The sequence below is a fragment of the Mustelus asterias genome, chromosome 23, assembly GCF_964213995.1.
Source record: "Mustelus asterias chromosome 23, sMusAst1.hap1.1, whole genome shotgun sequence".
Lineage (NCBI taxonomy): Eukaryota > Metazoa > Chordata > Chondrichthyes > Carcharhiniformes > Triakidae > Mustelus > Mustelus asterias.
Genome location: NC_135823.1, coordinates 53,033,289 through 53,055,213, shown reverse-complemented (window position 1 = coordinate 53,055,213; position 21,925 = coordinate 53,033,289). Strand labels below are relative to the sequence as shown.

Genomic DNA, 21,925 nt, shown 5'->3' with positions numbered 1-21,925 from the left:
CATGTGCAGAATAAAATGGCTTCAGGGACTCCATAAGATTCTTTCGCAGATCTCCATTTACAAATCTTCCATTTACAAATCCATGATTTTGTGACACTGGTAAAATATGTTAAAATGCAAATGCAATGCTGACTAGACAGAATACGTTTTATAACACAAGCATACCGGATTTTAAATTGTTCATAATATTTAAACTGAAGTCATATTGCATTTTTACATTGGGTGAAAACGTGCTATTTTGTTACTTTATCTAAATTGTTTTAAACAGTGAAGCAGTGATCTTATCTTGAGATGATATGGGTGATTCTAAAATCTGTGGAGTCCTTCTTGCAAGGAGAGAGGTGTCAAAGCATAAGGAATGTAGTGATATAGCCCCGTCACTAACTTCCCAGTCTGTGCTGGTGTGTTTTCCAACCTGGAAAGGAGGTGCAGGCTTGTTGAAATGGCACTTGTTGATAAGTAATATAAATGAGAGGGCGCTGTAGGTGAAACATGTATGCTTTCGAATATCAGGGTCCGTGAGTCACCACATAGTGCGCCTCTTTTCTATCATAAACTAGCAGGGGAACGTGTTGGTTGGAGAGTGAGCTATCTCAGTGGATCCTAGCTGTCACCTCATGAGGACCGTTGGCAGAGGCAAAGAAGCTGACTCCTTAGCAAGGAAGACTTTATTTTTGCTGGAGAATTAAGATGCAAGGACAAAATAAAATAACTTAAAACTGCAAAGAAATACTGCAAGGTTCAGAGTGCTATAAGTCCATTCTAGCCTGAATTTTACACTGACAGGCTTTTGGGGAAGTGAGGTTAGGGAAGGGGGTTGTGACATTGCAAGGAAGGGATTCCCTCCAGGTTTCTGTCCATCCCGACCTCGCAGCGATTTTATGCTGGGATGGAAAGAAAGCAGGAATTTTCAGTCCGGGGGAAGGGGAGACCTGAAAATCCTGCCCTCAAGTCTGTTTCTGTCTCCTGAGATGCTGTAAGAGTTTTTAACAACACCAGGTTAAAGTCCAACAGGTTTATTTGGTAGCAAATGCCATTAGCTTTCGGAGCGCTGCTCCTTCGTCAGATGGAGTGGATATCTGCAGATATCAGATATCTGCAGACAGCAGATATCCATTCCATCTGACGAAGGAGCAGCACTCCGAAAGCTATTTGCTACCAAATAAACCTGTTGGACTTTAACCTGGTGTTGTTAAAACTCGTACTGTGTTTACCCCAGTCCAACGCCGGTATCTCCACATCATGACTACCATCCTCAGATGCTCCCAGACTTGTTGAGTATTTCTAGCATTTTCTTTAGCATGGTTCTTTTAGAAATAGAATTCCCTGCAGGCGTTTACCGCTCACAAATTGCTACTTAAAGTGGTTTTGCCAATTAAATCCTGTTCTCCCCGTCTCTCCTGAAGGCACCGACCCAACCTGGGGTATAGCTTCATGGATGCTGGCAGCCTGTCGTCATGAGCAAGTCCAGATAGTATGTATTGGCAGGCTATCTGACCACCAGTGAGCATCCTCTCTGTATCTGACATGCACATGAACCCTTCCAGTTAAAGTCATTAGATAGTGACCAGGTGCTGGAGCCCTGTTCATTCTCTTTCATCCCGACTCCCACAGCTAACTCTTGTATTATAACCATTATCCAAGCACGTTCAGGTAATATTTCACAGGCTAAAGATTGAGTCTGGGACTTTCTTGGTCGGTCTGGCTCTGTATAGCCAGTGGATTTAGTAATTGAGTAGATTATCCCTTTCCATACTGTCCTTTTCACACTTTTTTTTACTGTAAAAACAAAATGTAGCACCAGCTTAAATATAGAAAAAGAAAATACGAGCAGGAGAGAATCATTCGGCCTTTGAGCCTTCTCTGCCATTCAATATGATCATGGCTGATCTTCAATCTCCCACTCTCTCCCCATACTTGTTGACGCCTTTAAAATCTAGAAATCTATCTATTTCCTTAAATATATTGGGCAGGATTTTACAGCCTTGCTTGGGTGAGACTGGAAATTCCCACCCGAGGTCATCAGAGATTTCCGTTGTCAGACCCTCACCCGTGCCGATTCCGTGGCGGGTGTGGTGGTAGAGTTCCTGCCATTAAATGAATTGGCCTCCACAGACTTCTGTGGTAGAGAATTCCATAGGTTCACCACCCGCTGAATGAAGACGGTTCTCCTCACCTCAGCCCTAAATGGCCTACCCCATATTCTGAGACTGTGATCCCTTGTTCTAGACCCCCTCACCCCCGCCAGCCAGTGGAAACATCATCCCTGCATCCCGTCTGTCTAGCCCTGTTAGAATTTTGTGCGTTCCAATGAGATTCCCTCTCATTCTTCTAAACTCCAGAGAATGCAGACCCAGTCAAAGCACAGACAATTAAAGGTTTACACATTCAGCCTGCTGCATATATCACGGGTTTATCCTAGAAATTTGTAGGGTGATAATTTAGTTGATTTACTCATGAGAAAAATGTCAAAACAGCGTGTTATTGATTATTGTGTTATTAAGATCAATTTAATCCTGTTATAGTGCTGTAATGATAGATTCTGAGCCCTGCCTTTGAACTTGTGGCATTTTCAAAAGAACATGTTTTAAAACTAATGCGTTTGCATTGGTAGCTTATGTAATTAGTGTTTTTGTAGACCCTCCGTTAATCAGACAGGCAAATTCTCTTTTAGCGTACAAAGCAACAATATTTTATTTCTTTTACCCGAATGCAGTATAAAATATAAAAAAGAAGTTAAATGGCCATTTATTAATATTCCCCCCCCCTTGATTTTTTTTTCTACAGTACTCAGTTGTTTAGTGCACTTGGAACATACTGTGGAAAATCCTCCTACAAGCAAACCTGCCCCAATAAATTCCTTAAATTCAAATTCATGTCCCAACATGTTGCAGAGAAGCTAAAGATACACAGCGCTTCTGCAAAACTTGTTTATATCTGCATCAATCTACCCAGAACAGTCAAATAACATAAGACTGTTTTCTGTCAGCTATAAGGATTTTCATTTGTTACGTTTGAGCAAACAGTAACTGAGCTACAGGAGTAGACAAAACTGGGATAGACTTGCACCCTGGCTGATGATCAACTGGAATATAGACTAAACTGCTATGACATTTAATACATCCCTGTATACTAGAGCAGTCCATAGAGGCATTTATTATACATAGGTAGTATGTGACTTTTTTTGAAATCCCGAATAAGCTAACAAAATTTAAGACAAGTATTTGGTATTGAAGTATTGGCACTAAAGACTTTTTATAACTTTCTTTTCACTTGGTCAAAAAGAGAGCAAAAATGTTGCTCTACAAAGCTCCTCGTTTCTGTATAGTAGTAGCAACGATTGCAAAGACACTTGTCAAAATGAAAATTGGGCAAGCTTAGTGTAGTCTGAGCCAAAGTCAAGTTAACTGTCTGGATGTGGCCTACCCTGGTTTATTTGAGAAAGGGAAAAATAATGATGATATAACATAGGATAGAAATTGTTGTACTGATTTTGAGCATCTAGATGTCACTATTGTGCCTCCAAATTGTGGGAGTGTTCCTGAAGCTAATGACATCCAATAGCAGCAGAAGGATCTTTATTTTAATACATCCATTGTTTCACTAAAGTTCAGGTGACTGGATAACTTACAGAGAAATTATAACTGTTCTTCTTTACTTCAGCTTACTTCTCCCTCTTTGTTCCTGACCATATTTTCACCCCTTCTGTCCTGAACGTTAATAATGGGGTAAATTTCCTTTGTATGTAATGTCTACTCTACACGTGTGAGCTCATGAATGGTTATGGGTTATTTTGTTGCTGTATGGTCCAGCGGGATCAATTCTGTCCTTCTCCAAGTACATTTTGCAGCGCGATCCATTGAATAATAATTAGCAGTGGAAACCTCAACCAGTATATTTTTTTATGCTTTTCTCTCCCGGATCCATCCTACCTTTGGAGTCAGCGAATTCAGTTTACTTAACTTGACCTGGTTGTAAGCCAGACATCCCTTTCTCAAAAGGGATTGAACCTGACTATGACATTTTCTGCTTCTCTCAACTCTTATCTAAAATTTGATCAAACAGATCTGCAGTCACCTGGAATTCACCCATAATAGAAGCATGGAAGTAAAATATTTACACATTCTATTCTGTAGTTTCCAAATGTTGAATTATGTTTTTTTTTGGTTAAGTACACTGATTTCCATTCAGCTTCATATTGAGCTACTTCCACTGGCCCTGGTGCTCTGGAACTTGTCTGCTTACACTGAGAGAAGAATGCAGGATGACAGCAGAAATCGGAAACAGTTGTAGCAGCAGCACCTCTGAGCTTCTGGTCACATACCTTGCCCGATGTTGGGGTAGGTTGTAGGGGTAAAACTGCATGGCTGTCCTGTATGTGTGGGCTGAGAGCTTAGTTTGTCCACCATTAGTACAGTGGAAACCAGCGGCATTTCGTAGAACCCTAAGTGCAGAAGCAGGCCATTTGGCCCATCTAGTCTGCACCGACCACAATCCCACCCAGGCCCTAAGCCCATAACCCCATGCATTTGCCCTAGTTAGTCCCCCTGACACTAAGGGGCAATTTAGCATGACCAAACCACCTAACCTGCACATCTTTGGAGTTTAACGTTGATGAGTGGATATTCCGTTTTCCCCCCTGGCAGTGCACCATCTGAGTATGTTCTAAAATGAATGAGTTGCATTTATAAAGTGCGTTTTAATGGCCACAGGGCATTCCAAAGCACTTAGTCAATTAAGTACTTAAAAAATGTAGTCACTATTGCAACGTAAGGAACAAAGCAACCAAGTTGTGCACTCCAAGCTCCCACAAACAGCAATATGATCACGACCATGTCATGTGGAACTGTGATGTTGATTGAGGGATAAATATTGGCCAGGGCACTGGGTATAACTTCCCTGCTCTTCCAAAAGAGATGGATTTGTATGGGTTCTCCTGAAACAGCAGTTTTGGGCACAATCCAAATGCTTTTAAATCCCCAGATAGTATAAATAGAGAGATGTGGTTTAGCAACTAAAATCCAAGTAACATGAAGCCATTCATCCCACACGCCTAAAGGGCAAGTAAAGTATGGTGCATTCTCATTTCGTTCACTTTGTCACTGTATTACCATGCAGATTTTCTATATATTGTGCATTTTGCCTCTTTCATGTTCTGGGTTTTAAGTTCCTTTGCTTATAAAGGTAAATACTTTCTTGAGCAAAACTGTAGGGAGAAGGTAGTTAAGTGGAGAAACCTGGGTAGGTTGTTCAATGTTAAACCACAGTAAGAAGTCTCACAACACCATGTTAAAGTCCAACAGGTTTATTTGGAATCATGAGCTTTCGGAGCGCTGCTCCTTCGTCAGGTGAGTGGATGAAGGAGCAGCGCTCTGAAAACCCATGATTCCAAATAAACCTGTTGGACTTTAACCTTATGTTGTGAGACTTCTTATTGTGCCCCACCCCAGTCTAATGCCGGCATCTCCATATTAATTTTAAACCAGTTAGTTGAAAGAAGACAGACAGAATGAATTACCCTCAGCATGAAATGGTTCCCGTGACTCAAAAGGTTGGATGGGTTAACGCATTGCCCAGTGTGGTAGTGAGCCATACAGATCAGGAAGCTCTGAACATTGATGGTGGTCTGTACTCTCTTAGCAGTCCTCAAGCCAAGGAGACAGTTGGGTTCTCCAGTAGGTATTTTGGGGCTAGCAAAGGAAATACTCAGGCAGGGTGCCTGCTTCTAATTGGTATCATGACCTGCATAATGAGGAGTGCTCATTTGTGAAAACAAAATTGGTCTGCCTACATGTATGAAATCATTTCAGTAGTAATTTCAACCTTCAAGAGTAGGGAGGATAACAAGAATACAGAAAAAAAACTATTTGAACAGAGAGACAAGTTAGGGAGAAGAGAAAATGTGGGTTGAACAGGAATCTGTGAACATCTGCGTGAAGTAAGTCACTGGAATGAAAGCAGAGCTTCTTCAACCACGTGTATGTGGTACAAGTTATGAATGGCACACTTCCATTGTATGGTTTCTGGGTGTGATTGTAGTGGTGTGTTAGCAAGTGCAATGTACACAGCCCTGCTGGCTGTATCTAAAGGTAATGATTAATGCATTTTAAAGTTTTTCTGTGTAATAACAGATATGTCGAGGGGACTTTACACCTGAGTGTTGCCTACTATTAATCAGCCTGCGAACTGCAGGTTCTTGCAACAAGTAGCATTTTTTACCCTGTAATCTTTTATTGGATCTCTTTTGTATTGTTGCTTTGGCCATTTAGTGTAGAGGTCACAATATGCCTCTTTTCACCTGATATTCAGTTGAATAAAAACCAATGTACTTGAATTGAAAGAAGGAGAAATACTTTTTTGATTGAATTGAGACTAAAGATGAATTTCAGAAATGTACATGTGCCATGTGTGGGCTTGCGTGGGCACAGATTTGCTCCATGCTAGGTCACCTTAGATACATTTCTGTCTGCTGTTTTGTCAATTTTCCTTTCAAATAAAATATCAACAACAAACATATTTAATAATGCTAGTGTAAAGGCTTAGCAGGAAACTGCACTCTTTTGCATGGTACTGATCATATAATTGATTCCAGAGTGGGTGTTCAACAGAAAATGCACTTTTTTGTGTGGGGCTGAACCATATAATTGATAAAGGTCCCAGGCTTCATGTCTGATCCATGTTGAGTTAACCGATCTAATGCAGGGACTCATACAATGGGCCTGATGCATTCAGGGAGAGGGAGGGAAAAAAATTAACTAGGTTCCTTTCTGTTGATCTCTTTCCGATGACTCCTGGTGGAAAGTATGGATGTCATGGTGACGACAAGATTGGGGTGACATTGAAGCCCTGACAGTTGAATAGCCAGCTGACATTTGCCATTAGGCGCACATGCGACTGGCTAGCTAACAAGAAAGAGATGATTGTTGGTATCATGAACCTGCACTTTCAACAAGCCAGCCTGCAGGCTGAAGGGTGAAAAAAGAAAAAATTAACAGAAAATGCATTGATAACAGGGATAAAAGGTGTTCGCAGTTTTTTTTTCTCCCAAATGTCTTCCTCCTTTATGTGCCTGATGATAAAATAAACGTTGAATGCTTTCTCTGTTTTTAAAAATGTATTGCAAGTTCAAAGGAAATTGTCTTTATATATAAAAAATGATTTTGAACCAGCACTCAAAGTTACTTTGTTGAAACTTTTCAGAAGAAGCTGTTCCTGCAGTGTGTAAAACGAGGACTGTCATATATGAAATACCTCGCAGTCAGATAGATCCCACCTCTGCCAACTTCCTGATATGGCCCGCTTGTGTGGAGGTCAGACGCTGCACGGGCTGCTGCAACACTGGCAGTGTCAAATGCCAGCCTTCCCGGATACATCACCGAAGTGTCAAGGTGAGGAAAAAAAATGTTTAACAGACTGGGCTGCAATTGAATTCCACTCATCCATAATCTCATCCTCTTCTTGTTGTGGGGGGAGGGGGTGCGGGGGAATTTGGAGGCACTCCATGTTGGCACAGGGTGTGTGAAAAATAACTTGACTTCATCTTGTGCATCGTTTAATAAGCCTTAAAGTGATTTTAATTGGTCCTTTTAGGGTCTGGAGAATACATTTTTGAAAAAAAATAAACAAAGATATGGTCTGTCTGTTTTTGGCACAAAGTGAAATAAATGGAAAATAGCTCATTTATATCCTACAGTAGTTAGCTGTTTTGAGGGTGGGTGGAAAAACCTTCAATTTGATCAGTAACTTTGTATATTTTATATAGAGTTAACTTGACAAAATTATACCAACACAAGAGAAAACAGTTTTAAGATTTTGTGATGTTTTAGCCAAAATTAATGGATTGCAAAGCTGTTATATTAATGTGGACTGCTTTATTCTTCTTAATGTGAAGTATCAAAAATGCTAAAGATCAGCCGGAGAACACAAAGCCCATTGTGGGTGTTTCAAATAGACCCCACTGTTCTAATGGAAATGACAGGATGGGGAGTGTATTTATTTGTTTTTTTGAATGATACATTACCATATGGCCTTTGATGTAATTAATTGTGTTCTGATTTGAATAGGAGCATTTTGTTTTTTGAAAACGTATCTTTCAGTGAATGCTGGTGTTTGTCAAAACTGGCTGATTACTCTGTTAGCGCAAAGAGGAGGTAGTTTCCATGGCACATGACTCATGAACAGATGCATATGTGGGCAATTCTTGGAATGTAAGCTTAGTTCTCCTTCAGTGACCATATTGTAACAGTTGATTACTTGCAACAGGATAAAAGTGTCCTTTTCTGTATTGGAATTAATAAAAGACTCAATTTATCGACTTAGAGCTAGTGACTTAGGCCGGATTAGAATAATTCAGATAAGATGCCAGAGAATTTCAAACAGCAGTGACAAGTACATTTTGATGCTAACAGACTTTTTTTTGTCAAGCTGTGAATTTGATATGGGCAGTAGCTTTCAGACATTGAAGAAAATAACAAGTATTTTTCATTTGGTCATTTGTATAAACTAAACAATCTCGGGCAACACATGTTGCTTAGCTATGTTCTGAAAAGGAAACATGACATTCCTTGTCAATCATATGTTAAGAATAATTTCAAGACTATTTCAGGCTAGTTTTATCTGGCTATCAAAGTAGCTTTAGCTCTATACTATTTATATATTTCTATAGTGTGCTAAGTAAGAAAGCACAAATATATTTAGTTAAGTACAAGTTAAGATTCTTTGAAGAAGTATGCAAATGTTTTAGTGGGTTATTGCTTTGCTCCCTGTAAACTAAGAAGGCCCCCTGGTCTCTGGTGGGTTAATTGTTCATAGGTGGCATTCCAGTAGGGATGTTATATTGGCATTAGCAGCTTTGGGCTAATGAGGGGAATAACTGAGCAAAGATCTCTGCACCAGACCTCTTGCGAAAGTACTGATTTGTAGTTTCAGGTTAGGATATTTTGAGACTCTGCTGCAATGCTGTTGGTGTTTGTTGGTTCAGCTCAAAAAGTGAAGAATGACCACTCAGGTGAGGCACAGAAAAGAAGTTGACACTAGTGGAACTCATTATTAGTTGATATCTTCTGAAGAGTAGGCAAGACATTGGAGAGGCAAAGTTGCACAATCTTGACAAAACCTATTATTGCGTTTTTATTTTTTTGAAGGGCAAAGGAAAGAAACAGAATATCTGGCAAAATTTGGCCTTTTTTTAGTTACCCTTTTTTTAGTAAGAGGAAGGTAGGGGGAGGGGGTGGTGATGCCATAGCACAGAATGGCACAGAGAACTGATTTTGTGGATTTGTGATAATGTAACATTGCTCACTAGTATGCACATTGTTTGAGAAACTGCATCCAGAACATAGAGTAACTATCTTGGCAGGTTTGTGGGATTCTCCCCATGACATGCTTGGGAAGATTTGCAGTTAAGAATTTGTTATGTTACAATGAGGGTTTTATTTTGCTTTTTTGCCAGTTACATATGTATGTATATGATTAGATTCTTCAGCCTCTTGCTACAAGGGTCTAATCATATACAGTGTCTACATGATTAGAACCTTTCTAGATAAAGACCTCAAAGCTATGCCTATTCATTGACTGTAAAAAATTGGACCAATGATTTGACTCCAGTTGTTAATTACAGTCTCCATTGCAGCAGCAGGTGTTTCAAGGGACACATTTCAAGAATTTTATTGTTTTGCTATGCTTTGACTTGTAAAATGAACTGTCTGAAGTTGTATATAAATCTTCTTCCCCAAAGCTCCTTTGCCTAAAGGGAGTACAAGCATCTCTGTCTTCAGTTTCAGCCTAAGTCATAGACATCTCTTGACTTAAGAGGATTCTTGTACTCAGGGTTTCACCTGAGAAACCTGTGCCAACATGATCCCATATCATTTAAAAAATAATACTTTGTAAAAAAGAGGAAGTGAGAGTTTTTGCCATTGTGATCAATTATCAATCTATACAGAAATAACAAGAAGTAAAACGTTATCCAATGCTGTGGAGCTCTACCAGATGGTATTGTCAATTGGATCTCAGTCTCTTATGTGTAGGAATGTAAATGCAGAGTTAAGCATCCCTTGTTAAAGCAGGAGCCTATGGGAGGGATCTGTGCCAAATTCGCCCCCAGACAAGATTTCCTGCAAGTCCATTTGTACTCCCGAAAACCACAGGGTCAATTTAGTTAGATAATTGACGCTCATTTTGACAGGCTGAAATCTAAGAGCCATAGCACAGAATGGCACAGAACACCAGAATGTTTTGTTTTTAAGGTTTGAAGTTTTATTTATTGGTGTCACAAGTAGGCTTACATTAACACTGCAGTGAAGTTACTGTGAAAAATTTCCTGGCCACCACACGCCGGTGCCTGTTCGGGTACACTGAGGGAGAATTCAGCATGGCCAATGCACCTAACCAGCACATCTTTCGGACTGTGGAAGGAAACTGGGGCACCCGGAGGAAACCGATTCAGGCATAGGGAGAACGTACAGACTCCGCACAGACAGTGACCCAAGCTGGGAATCAAAGCTGGGTCCCTGATGCTGTGAAGCAGCAGTCCTAACTATCGTGCCACCATGCCGCCCACCAAGTACTGAAAGGGACAACCAGATAAATTGAGATGTTGTGGTTAGGTAACACCAAGATTGGTTTTTGAATGTCTGAAGATTGGTGGAGGGAGGAAAGACTGATGAAAATTAGTATTTTGGCAGTTCAAAGGTTTAGGGGAAATGTAAGTTAATGTATAAAATACATCTAATAGTGAGAGTATATTAGAGTAGTGTATTTATAACTTAGAAGCAACAAGTGATGAACATTTAGAGGAGCAAGAACATAGTTTATAAATAATGCAATTGTACCTTGTTCTGCTGGCTAAATTCCTCTCCCAGAAAACTTGAGTATTTTTGTACCTTTCATTATTATGAACAGCTTGACTAATTCTCAGTTTAGCCTTAGTTTGATACTAAAACTTTGTAGATTGAAAAGAAACCTGAAGCCAAATTCCAGAATAATTAAAATTGAGATTTGCCAAGCCCACACATTTATCAGTGCACATGCACATACCAAACCTTAAACGCACACAGATAGCAATAGTAGTATTGAGATACTGGTGGACAAGTTTGTGCTTCCATTTGGCCAACTCCAGCAATAGCAGGTTTAAGAGCTGAGAGGCAAAAGAAAGGGAGGAATTCAGTAAAAAACAAATCTAATGCAACAGCTAAAACCTAAAAGACCTCGGAGTTAAACCACAAACAATTGCCTAAACCATTAACAGCTTAAAGACTGCTCTACTGCTCAAGGCTATTTCAGAAAAGGTGGATGTGCTATAGAGGATACAAAGTGCTGAATACCTTCTGGTTATTTTTTTGAATTGAAGATTACAGCAACAGATGCAAATCTTTTGATTTACACAACCACACTCCTAGTCCAATTTCTAAGCTTCTAGGATTCATCTGTTTAATAGTTTGTGTACCACTTAAGAGTGGGGGTCTGATGGTGGCTGTAGATGTGTGTGTGTGTTCCCATATCATCCTCACTGTGAGCCACAGGAAATGCTTGTTTTTAGCATTGTTATCAACAAAGTGTGATGGAAATGTGTTATCTTAAGTAAATATCCATGTAAAAATGCATGCACCAAAATGAAGACCCTTCTGCATTATGTATTAAGGATCTTGTAAGCACAAAGCTTTACTAGATGTGAACTTGGGCTGGAAGTATGCCTGAAATGTTACAGCTCTTGATTCTCCAACCCATGGGTAAAGCTAGTGAGGCTCAATGACAGCAGCAGAGCACTACTTAATATTACGTGTAATAAACACATTGCAACCACACTGAATGATATTAGTAACAAATACATTTGTATGTACAAATGATATTCTTCCGCCAGCATTTTCACCTGAAATGGGTTACTTCTATGTTAGTATATCAGACAGAGGAATTTAATACGATGAAAACAATGGATGACTCAATCTTAATTGTGTCTCTTGGAATGTTTTCTGGCTAATAAAATATTTGCATCAATTGTTGCAGTATTTCTAGCCACAACACTCAATGTCTTTTTCAGAACACAGGAAGGTATCTCTGATCAAGTTATTAAAGCAATTCTCGTCATAAATGGCTCTAAAAGCAAATCATAGAGGATGAATGAGTTCATGAGAAGACCGTGTTGTGCTTGACATCACAGAGGAAGTAGTGCATCAGTGCAGAAGAACACTTTTGTTTGTCCTTTATTTCAAGATGTGCGTTCAACATTTGTAAAAAATCTCCCGCCATGCATTCTTTCAGTAAACCTGATCTCCAGTTACTGACACTGAGTTAATGACCAGTCCTGAGCCACTTGGCAACTGTGCCAAATCCACAGCAAATGCAACTAAGATAATTGGAATGTGGCTTTTGGAAAATGGCAGGATTAATTCATTCCTCATATTTTTTAATATGGTTATGGGTCGAGATTTGTCATGGGAAACTTGTTCAAACATCACAGGGCAGTTGTAAATAACACTGGAAAAATACCAGGATTTGGTTGGAAGGACAGATATGGTACTTTTATTTTGTAAACATTACATCCAAAGGGAGGGTGAGTCTTATTTCTTCTCCCTTTGTTTCTGCTACTTCAGATTAGTTGGGCTACATACCAGTTGATTTGCTGGTTCAAAGCGTCAGTAGACACCAGCTCACAACTTCAGTGGCTGAAACCAGCACAGATTCCACTTGAGACTTAGTTGTATCAGATGTTTAATTTTGAACTTGGAAGCAACTGCACATTCATAAATGCAGCATTGAATTAAATATAAGCAGGAGTGGGAGGGAGCAGCACATGTTGGAAGGAGAATTAATATAAATGTGGCATAGCACCCATCTAGGGAGAGGTCTAAATTCACCTTGCTAGTTTTTTATTTCTTTGTTCTATTCATGCTCTTGTCCTTTCTGGTGCTTTTGATGCCAAAGAGGAATGCTGTACTGCTGGCAGCTGACTACTGTAGTTGTTCTTTGTTCCTCTTTCACAATGGCAGTGATTTGTCTTTGAAGTTTTTCTTTTCACACTGACTGAATCGATTTTAACCACAATTTTATTATGCTAAGAACATTACCGTTGTCACCTTTTTTTGTGCCCCAGACAGGCGACTCTCCAGCAGGACATTCCTGGGGGAGTAGTTTAAATATTTCAGTGCGTGTGGGTGTGCTCCTGTTGATGATAAACGGAGCTTGTCCCTGTTCCTTGCTGAAAGATCCAGCAGTAATCCTGTAGGGCACAAAGATAGAACAATGACCACAGAGGGCTAATCCCCCAAAAAATCAGAATGCCTTTTGACTGCTTTAAACTGAATTCTGCAACTCTATATATTTTTAGGCTTTATTTATATATTTTTTGAGTAATTTTACAAAGCTGCACTGCCAAGTTGGCGGCAACACAATTCGGAAATCTGAGCATGTGCTGCTCACTGACTTTCTCACCACTTAAATTAAATTATCCCTTTAATATATTCATTTTTTATATATATAGATGGCTGCATTAAAGCTAAAGGCCAGTCAATAATTTTCCAAAATATGTCTGGAATAGATTTGTTTAAAGAGTTGAAGATATTACCATTGAACAGGAAACCTGTAATGATGAAATTAAGTTGTACGGGGAAGCATGGGGAAGAGTTTCAGTTTCCTAGAAGTGTTTTGTGGGACGCTGTATACTGAGTGGAGAAAAATAATTTAAAAGTTTTCTCTAGTGATGTGCAATCCTGGATATTGCCCATCCCTTAGTGATTGTTTGTATAACTCAGTGACTGACCATTACAAGTCCACTACATAGTGTAAGAGTAACATTTAGTGAATGGGGGTTATTGTTGCCATTCTGCAAAGGGCAGCGAAGGGCCATTTGGGTTTTTATGACAATCCAGCAGCTTTCAAGGGTAACTTTCCTGCTTCTTATGAATTGCTAGATTTAATTGAATTCAAATCTCTCAGCAGTACACGGTTAAATTATGCCTGTTAATTCATTATCAGAATCACCACAATGGCAACAACTTGCATTTATTTAACTCCTTTAATATAGCTAAATGCCCAAAGGTGCTGGTGAAAAGGGAACTGGGCGACGTGTGCAGTGCGGATGTCCTAAAACCAGAATATCAAAGCAATGATTTGTACACTAGAATTTGCTCTGTGCCTCAACTATGTATTTGGGAGTGCAGAGAAGGTTCACCAGGTTGATACCAGAGATGAGGGGTGTCGATTATGAGGAGAGACTGAGCAGATTGGGTTTGTACTCGTTGGAATTTAGAAGGCTGAGGGGGGGATCTTATAGAGACCTATAAGATAATGAAGGGGCTGGATAGGGTAGAGGTGGAGAGATTCTTTCCACTTAGAAAGGAAGCTAGAACTAGAGGGCACAGCCTCAAAATAAAGGGGGGTCAGTTTAGGACAGAGTTGAGGAGGAACTTCTTCTCTCAGAGGGTGGTGAATCTCTGGAATTCTCTGCCCACTGAAGTGGTGGAGGCTACCTCGTTGAATATGTTTAAATCACGGATGGATGGATTCCTGATCGGTAAGGGAATTAGGGGTTATGGGGATCAGGCGGGTAAGTGGAACTGATCCACTTCAGATCAGCCATGATCTTATTGAATGGCGGGGCAGGCTCGAGGGGCTAGATGGCCTACTCCTGCTCCTATTTCTTATGTTATCTGCAGTTAATTTGTAAGAGGGAACAGTTGTTATTCATAGAGCTAGAAATATCAGTGCAGGTCTACTGAAATATATACCTTTTCATTAGTTCTAATATATATGAGTCATATTTACTGACTGTTAGCAGCATAAGGATTCAAATGGGTCATATTTTACAACCTACAGCATCACTGAAACATGTTTGTTTTAAACTCTGTTGGAATTGAGCGTTGGCTCAAAGAGGAGGTCCGATTGAATATTCAAAAATTTACATCAGATGTCTTGTGTTACTTTGCTTCATGGATGCTGCTGTTTTTTTTACATTTCCAACTTATATGACCCAAAGTGAGCTTGTATACCCGACTGTGGGGTTTAAATTTCTCCTGTTATACACTGGGTAGTGTGGTTGCGTAAAGTTGCTTTAGGTAGCATTTCAACACAGCTGTTAAATAGAAGAGGTTCCCCACTACATTCAAACAGTGCAAAAAATATAGTGTACTACCAAAAGGAGTTGCTCTCCAGATTGGATTGAAATGGCCTCTTCTGACTGGTGACAAGGTTCTTTTGCTTCATTTCATCTCAATAACCCTTAATCTGACATATTTGTTTCCCCCCTGGATATCCATGGAAACTCTGCACAGTTTTGTTTCTAAGTGTATGGTGCATTAAATACAGTATCAATTTAGATTAAATTGTTACTTTGGAAATATTGAACTCATTAACAATGAATGATTTAAACCTGTCTTAATTCCCAATGACCTGAATTCATTTTTTTTGTCATTCTGTGGAGTAATAGTTCCAGATTAAGACTGCTAACCTATTTTCTGTTGACTTGCAGGTGGCAAAAGTGGAGTATATAAGGCGCAAGCCCAGATTAAAGGAGGTTATAGTGAGGTTAGAGGAGCACCTGGAGTGCATGTGCACATTACTACAGTCTAATTCCGAGTACAGAGAACATGAAGGTACTTGACTATGTCTAAAGTGTTTCAGTTTATTGGAGTTTAGGGTTATTGTGAAAGTGCTTTGAAATGCTTTATTACATTAAAGGTGCTATAAATAGAAGTTATTAAAATATATCATTATATCTATTATTTTATAATAGGGCACAAAGATAGAACAATGACCACAGAGGGCTAATCCCAAAAGAAACATCAGAATGCCTTTTAACTGCTTTAAACTGAATTCTGCAGCTATACATATTTTTAGGTGTTATTTATATATTTTGGGAATTTTACAAAGCTGCGCTGCCAAGTTGTCGGCAACACAAGTCGGAAATCTGAGCATGTGCTGCTCACTGATTATTTTTTTTACCACTAAAATTAAATTACCCCTTTGATATGTTCATGTTTTATATATATATATATATAGATGTCTGCATAAAATACTAAAGTATTATTAAACATTTTCAGCGGAATTTTCCTGTCCCGCCTGTCACGGGAATCGTAGCTGGCAGGCCGGAGCATGCAAAGGTCCGTTGACCTCAGGCTGGAATGTCCGGCCTTGGAGTGAGCATGGCTGGAAAATCCCACGCTTTGTGTTTAAAATACACCCGATAATATTAAAATATAATTTTCAGTTCTTCAGCAGACACAGGGTACATATATATCTATGCCTACACACTACTTATTTTTGAAGGGCTGCCTTGCAATTTCTAAATTGTAAACCAGATGTCTTGATTTTTAAAGTGTTGATACATACATTTTCCCTTTTGATAACCTTAGTGAAAAATTTGAGAGTAAAGTCTTGGCATTGAAATTGTGCCTTGTGGGTATCACTATGTTTGTTTGCAAGTCCTCTGTCCACTGTTTTAATGAAGGCTAAAGTAAATGGAGTTAATGTCTTTGTTGAAATATTTTTTATATGAACATGTCATTGTGTGAAACATTAAGTTTACTACCCATAAAAGCTGATGCAGGAACAGGAGTGATGGGCCCTTCAACCATTCGAGACCTTTGGTTACCCACGTCTCCAACTCTTTAATCCCAGTTTCCTGGCTCCCCTCCATTTATTTTAATGCTCATATTCCCTTGTGATGCCACTTTCTGGATCAGTGTATTCCACATTCTCCCAACTCTGAAGTTTTTTTGGTCTATGCCTGCTTTTTAACTAGCTTAGTTTATGGGTTAAATACTACTGATGATTCAAAGAGTTCCTGACTTCATGAGCTGAATTATCCAATCAATTTATTTGAACAGTATATAAGATAGGAAAGTGATAAAATTGTTTAAAAATTGAACTTTTAAAATTTGAATTAAGGAACTCCAAGGGCAGAATTTTCCACTCCCCTCAAGGTGGGTTCTGAGGCAGAGCGGGTGGGGAGGAGCGTAAAATTGACTGGATGGAATCCAAACCCAGATGCAATTTCACGCTTGGGCAGGAATAATTATTCACCTATTAAGGCCCTTAAGTGGCCCTGCCTCAATTTTTAGGCTGGCGGAAGTGGGTGTGGGTAAGGTGAGAAAGTGGCAGTAAAACCTTTTTCCATCGTGGGGGCGTGGGGTTTGCCTTTCTTTTGAGCAGGGATGCCCTCCTCCTCCAGGATGTTGGAACTCTACCCCCTCCCAACCCCCCCCCCCCCCCCAGGGCATCCCTTGCCCTTCCATTCCAGGACATACCGTTGCAATGGTCCCGGGACTTAGTTTCAGGCAGAGTGTTGCAGTACCGCTCCACTGTGGTCCTGTGCCTGGCCGGGTTGATAAGCTGTCAGCAAAACTCATTGGCTGACAGCTCTCACAGATGAGAGTTTCTTCCGAGGGCTGAAGGAAGTCCCGTCCACTGCCAATCAATGCTCAAATGAGTGTTAAATGGCATTGGGAGTTTGAGAGTTGGCGGTTGCAAGTTATGCGCTGAATCTCGGGATGGCGAGCGCTGATTGCTTGCCATCCTTAAAATCCTGCCCCAAGTTACTGTATATTCCCCATGTTCTGAAATTCTTTTGGAGGGAAGGATCATTTCAAAAAGACTTGAACCTTTTGCCCACCCCTTCATCAGTTTGAGACTGAAAAATGAAGAGACTAAATCGATTAGGATTATGTTCATTGGACTTTAGAAGAGTGAGAGGGGATCCCATAGAAACGTATAAAATTCTAACAGGATTAGACAGGGTAGAACAGAAAGAATGTTCCCGATGGTGGAGGAATCCAGAACTCGGAGTCATAACTTGAGGGTAAGGGGTGAAGAGAAATTTCTTCATCCAGAATTTGGAATTCACGGTGAATCTGTGGAATTCACTTCCACAGAAAGTAGTTGAGGCCAAAATATTGTGTGATTTCAAGAAGGGATTAGAGATAGCTCTTGAGGCTAAAGGGATCAAGGGATGTGGGGGGAAGGCGGGATCAGGGTATTGAATTTGATGATCAGCCACGATCATAATCAATGGCAGAGCAGGCTTGAAAGGCCTACTCCTGCTTCTATCTTCTAAGTATGTTTCTTTTATTGTTTCTGTCAGACTTAACAAAAAGATGGTAACCCTGCACATTAGTGATCAGTGAGGTACGATAGAGCTGCTGATTCAGCAAGATTGCAATCCGTTTTTGGCTAGAAACAGCTCCAGTAATTGTTGATATTTGTATAAATTCCAACACAAGTGCATTTTCTTAGGGCCTTTCATCAGCCCAAAGCGCTTTAAAGGAAGAAATAGTGAAAAAATTAAAAAACGGAAGCATAAAAAGTTAATACTGGCACCTGACAAGGATCTGTTTCCAACATAAAAGCTCTGGGATGCATTCAGGTAGGACTCGCTGTGCTGGCTAACTGATATCAGCCAGCATACATCATAAGAGAAAATGAATAATCAAGACGCTATAATTTAACACAATCACATTCCAGATCTTAGCACCTCACCCTGAGATTGGGTAGAAATTATTTTTTGATGGGCTTGACTGATTCTACCTTTGGGGAGTTTGTCTTCCTGAAGCTGATCACTGCTGGATGTTTCACACCTTTACTGCTTATTTTATCCTTCACTGATTTGAAGGGCATGCAACTACACAGTCCTAGCCTGGCTCGCTTTTCCTGCACTATTGCTGATTGTTGACTGCTTGATTTCTTGTTTAAATCTCAATGGCTTGGCCTGTGTGAATTGATTTTATCTGAGATAACTGTTGCAATGGATGTTTACAGTATTACATTATTGACTGTTCATACACATGTTTTGTGCTGATGATTAGATCAGACCAAAGGTTTTGCCTCGGTGAATAGGCTTTCTTTGTCCCAACCCCACCCCCAACCCCAACTCTAATAGGTACATATCTTAATCCAACATCTAAATGCAAAAGTAAGTGGTGCCAGGCCAACCTATGTGGCAAGCACCACAGGCAATATACAATCGGTTCCCATTGCCTTCCACTTTGTGATATAGATTCTAGATTGGCATAGAGTGAATATTTTTCACTGTATACCAATACATGTGACAACAATAAATCAAATCAGATAGCAGTCTGGTTTGGAGTGGGGAACTTGTGGTCTTTTTCCTCTCTCTCCAGCCCAGAAGCATTGGAGCAAATTGTAATGCATTGCCACCCTGATTAAACTTAAAAGTCCAAGGAGGTTCAGGTCTGTGTGACATCCTGCAATCTGTTGGGCAGTGACTTTATCCACTGCACAATTGAGAGTGCTGCTGAGCGATTCGTATGCGGAAATGATGACTGGATTGAGTGGAATGTTCAGTTGCTGAGGTGCTGATTACCAAACACCATTTACTGCTGAGCCTGATAATTGGCTGCTCTGCAAATCTTCCTGTTTTAAAATAAATCTTGTCTCTGTGCAGTGTAGTGCTACAGTTTCCCTTCCTCCAATTGGATCATTCAATATTGTCCCTTTAACCAGTTACTTCCCAGAAAATTAACTTGTATCCCAGAACCATTAATATCATACTATTATGATGACCAATCACATTTTACGCCCCCCAAAAAAATTTCTGGTATTAAGTTGCACCTCACAGTATTCCTTCAAACCCTTTCCAACTCCGTTGGAAGGTATTGCAGGCCTGTGCTGAATTGGCCGGATTTAGCAGGGGTGAAAACTTCCCTCCATGCCCTTCAGCAATGGAGAGAGGAAACTCAGTGGGTTCTGTGTCCCAGGGGCTTCTGCTGCAAAGTACCTGTTTAGACATTGAGTGGAGACAGAATTGGACTCAGCTGAAGATTGACTTCTTTGATGAGTTGTCAGTGGCAGTGGCACTCAGCTGAATCAGTCCCCCCCTTTGCAATAGGAATGGGGAGAGAATCAAATTGAAGGGTAAGAAATCCCTCTTACTCACAGTCACTTACTCACAACCATTATTTTAAGGCCAAGATTCTCCAATCTCATTCGTCCTGCTGCCAGCAAGAATGGAGAATTTGGTGCTCAGCCAAAACTCCATTCACGGCAGCGGCACTGGAGAATCCCAGCTGTGGATAAAATCAGAGATTTGCGGCGTTATCCTGAATATCTGAGAAACATATATCTCTGTGCATCCCTTCAACATTTATGTCAATTTGATTGCAGACGAAAGAAGCTTACTAACTACATTTTTTTCTAAAGCAAGTGGTTGAAGCTCACAACAATACCTGTGTTCACTCATTGTTATGTCTGCGATCACATAATTTCTTGACTACAAAGTCTACATATGCGGGCTTGGATGAGTGACTTGCCAAAAATATCAGCACATTAAGATGCCACCTTGCTTGTCGTAAGCGCAATGCACACTAGACTCGTCCCATAACAGTGGTATAAAAAGTTTGATGGCTTGTTACTTAATGGAAATGAAGTGCTGGATTTGTCATTAATTTTTAATATTTCCTCCCTTGCAGATGTGAGGTGAAAATAAGCTACACGAGGACTTACAATGGGGGGGGCATGGACGTACATCTCTTTTGTTACAATCCAAAAGCCTATATGCCAAAGGTGCTTTTTTTTGACTGTTATTTCCCTTTGCCCTCAATCGAACTGTTTTCCCAGCAAATTGAAAATAAAACTGTCTTAACTCCAAGGCAATAAAGAGGAACATTGTGGAATGGGACTGCTCGGTGAATTGATGGGAGGCATCTTGGTTTTTTTTATATATACACACACATGGAGGAAAAAAAGGCATTCGAAAGAATGGGAAGAATGCCTGAAATGCTGCTGAAAGGACATAGTTTCAAGTGAATGGAGAACATATAATGAAGAACTTTTAAAATGGTGCTGTTTGTTAATAGGCCGTGTCTCCCAAAAGCCTCAAAGGGACTTACACAAGTGAGAGGCACGGACCATCCAAGAAGCCCCCACTGGTACTTCCTTTTCCAGAGCTTATCCACAAGACTGTGGAGCAATCTTGCACAGTGTTCTTGTTTTGATGAACTACGCAGCTTCTTCAGGGGTGGGGTTGGGAACCTTGAAGACGGCTGTTAAGAGTTTATTATCGCACCATTGGGTGTATATTAAGCTTGCTTCTACTGTACTCTTTTTAATGTTTTATTATTCCGTGGACTACTTGTATATTTTATTGCATTTAGGAGTCTGCAGGTACGACTTTGCAGCATATTGTTGATTTATTTTACTGGAAGAATATGATCTTTAACCAAGCTGTTCAGAAAATTGCATTGGTGCAAAAACAGATTCCCCAAGAAGTCTTTTTGGTTCATATATGTTCCTTTCTTTCCCTTCTCCTCTTCCTCCTTTCTAATTTAAAGCATTTCAAGTAAAATTATTTTGCATTAATAAATGATACGAAAAGCCGGAAAATAAGTTATTTCTGGTCCTGTACAGTCTGAAAATGTTATTTTTGTTTTTTGCCTGTCATACCACATTTTATGATTTCCATCTTTTAAAGAAAAAGTATTTTCTAACTTTTATTTCACATGCGTGACTGTGTGAAATGGTCAAGAATATCTATTGCGATGAACGCTATAAAAATACGGGCAGCAAGCTCTACAAGAAAACTGATTTTTAAAAATATGTGGTCACAACAATAATTAAACTCCTGAATATATTCAAGAAAGTGTTGTCTACTAAGTGGTGATGTGATTTACAAAAAGAAATATGTTGGGCATTGATTAAAGGGAGCTCTCATGATGCTGTCCGTCACTCTGGGTTGTTCTCTACAATTTAACCCTGCATGCGGGTCATCTGATAATTTAATAGTTAACCGCACTAGCTGGTATTGACAAAGCTGGCATGCCTCAACTTAGAATCATAGACGCCCTACAGTCTACAAGAAGGCCATTTGGCTCATTGAGCCTACACCAACAACAATCCCACCCAGGCCTCATCCCCGTAACCCCACTTATTAATCCTGCTCGTCACCCTGACACTAAGGGGGAATTTTGCATAGCCAATC

At 40.0% G+C, this 21,925-nt stretch overlaps 1 protein-coding gene across 1 annotated transcript in view; it reads left to right on the top strand.

The window, feature by feature from the left end:
- LOC144510779 (platelet-derived growth factor subunit A-like) overlaps window positions 1-21,577 on the top strand; it is a 33,222-nt gene extending 11,645 nt beyond the window's left edge. The window contains 4 exon segments of the mRNA XM_078240639.1: window positions 7,201-7,388; window positions 15,464-15,587; window positions 18,226-18,355; window positions 20,418-21,577. Coding sequence (XP_078096765.1) covers window positions 7,201-7,388; window positions 15,464-15,587; window positions 18,226-18,335 — 422 coding nt within the window. The 3' untranslated portion in view covers window positions 18,336-18,355; window positions 20,418-21,577.
- The last annotated feature ends 348 nt before the right edge of the window (window positions 21,578-21,925 follow it).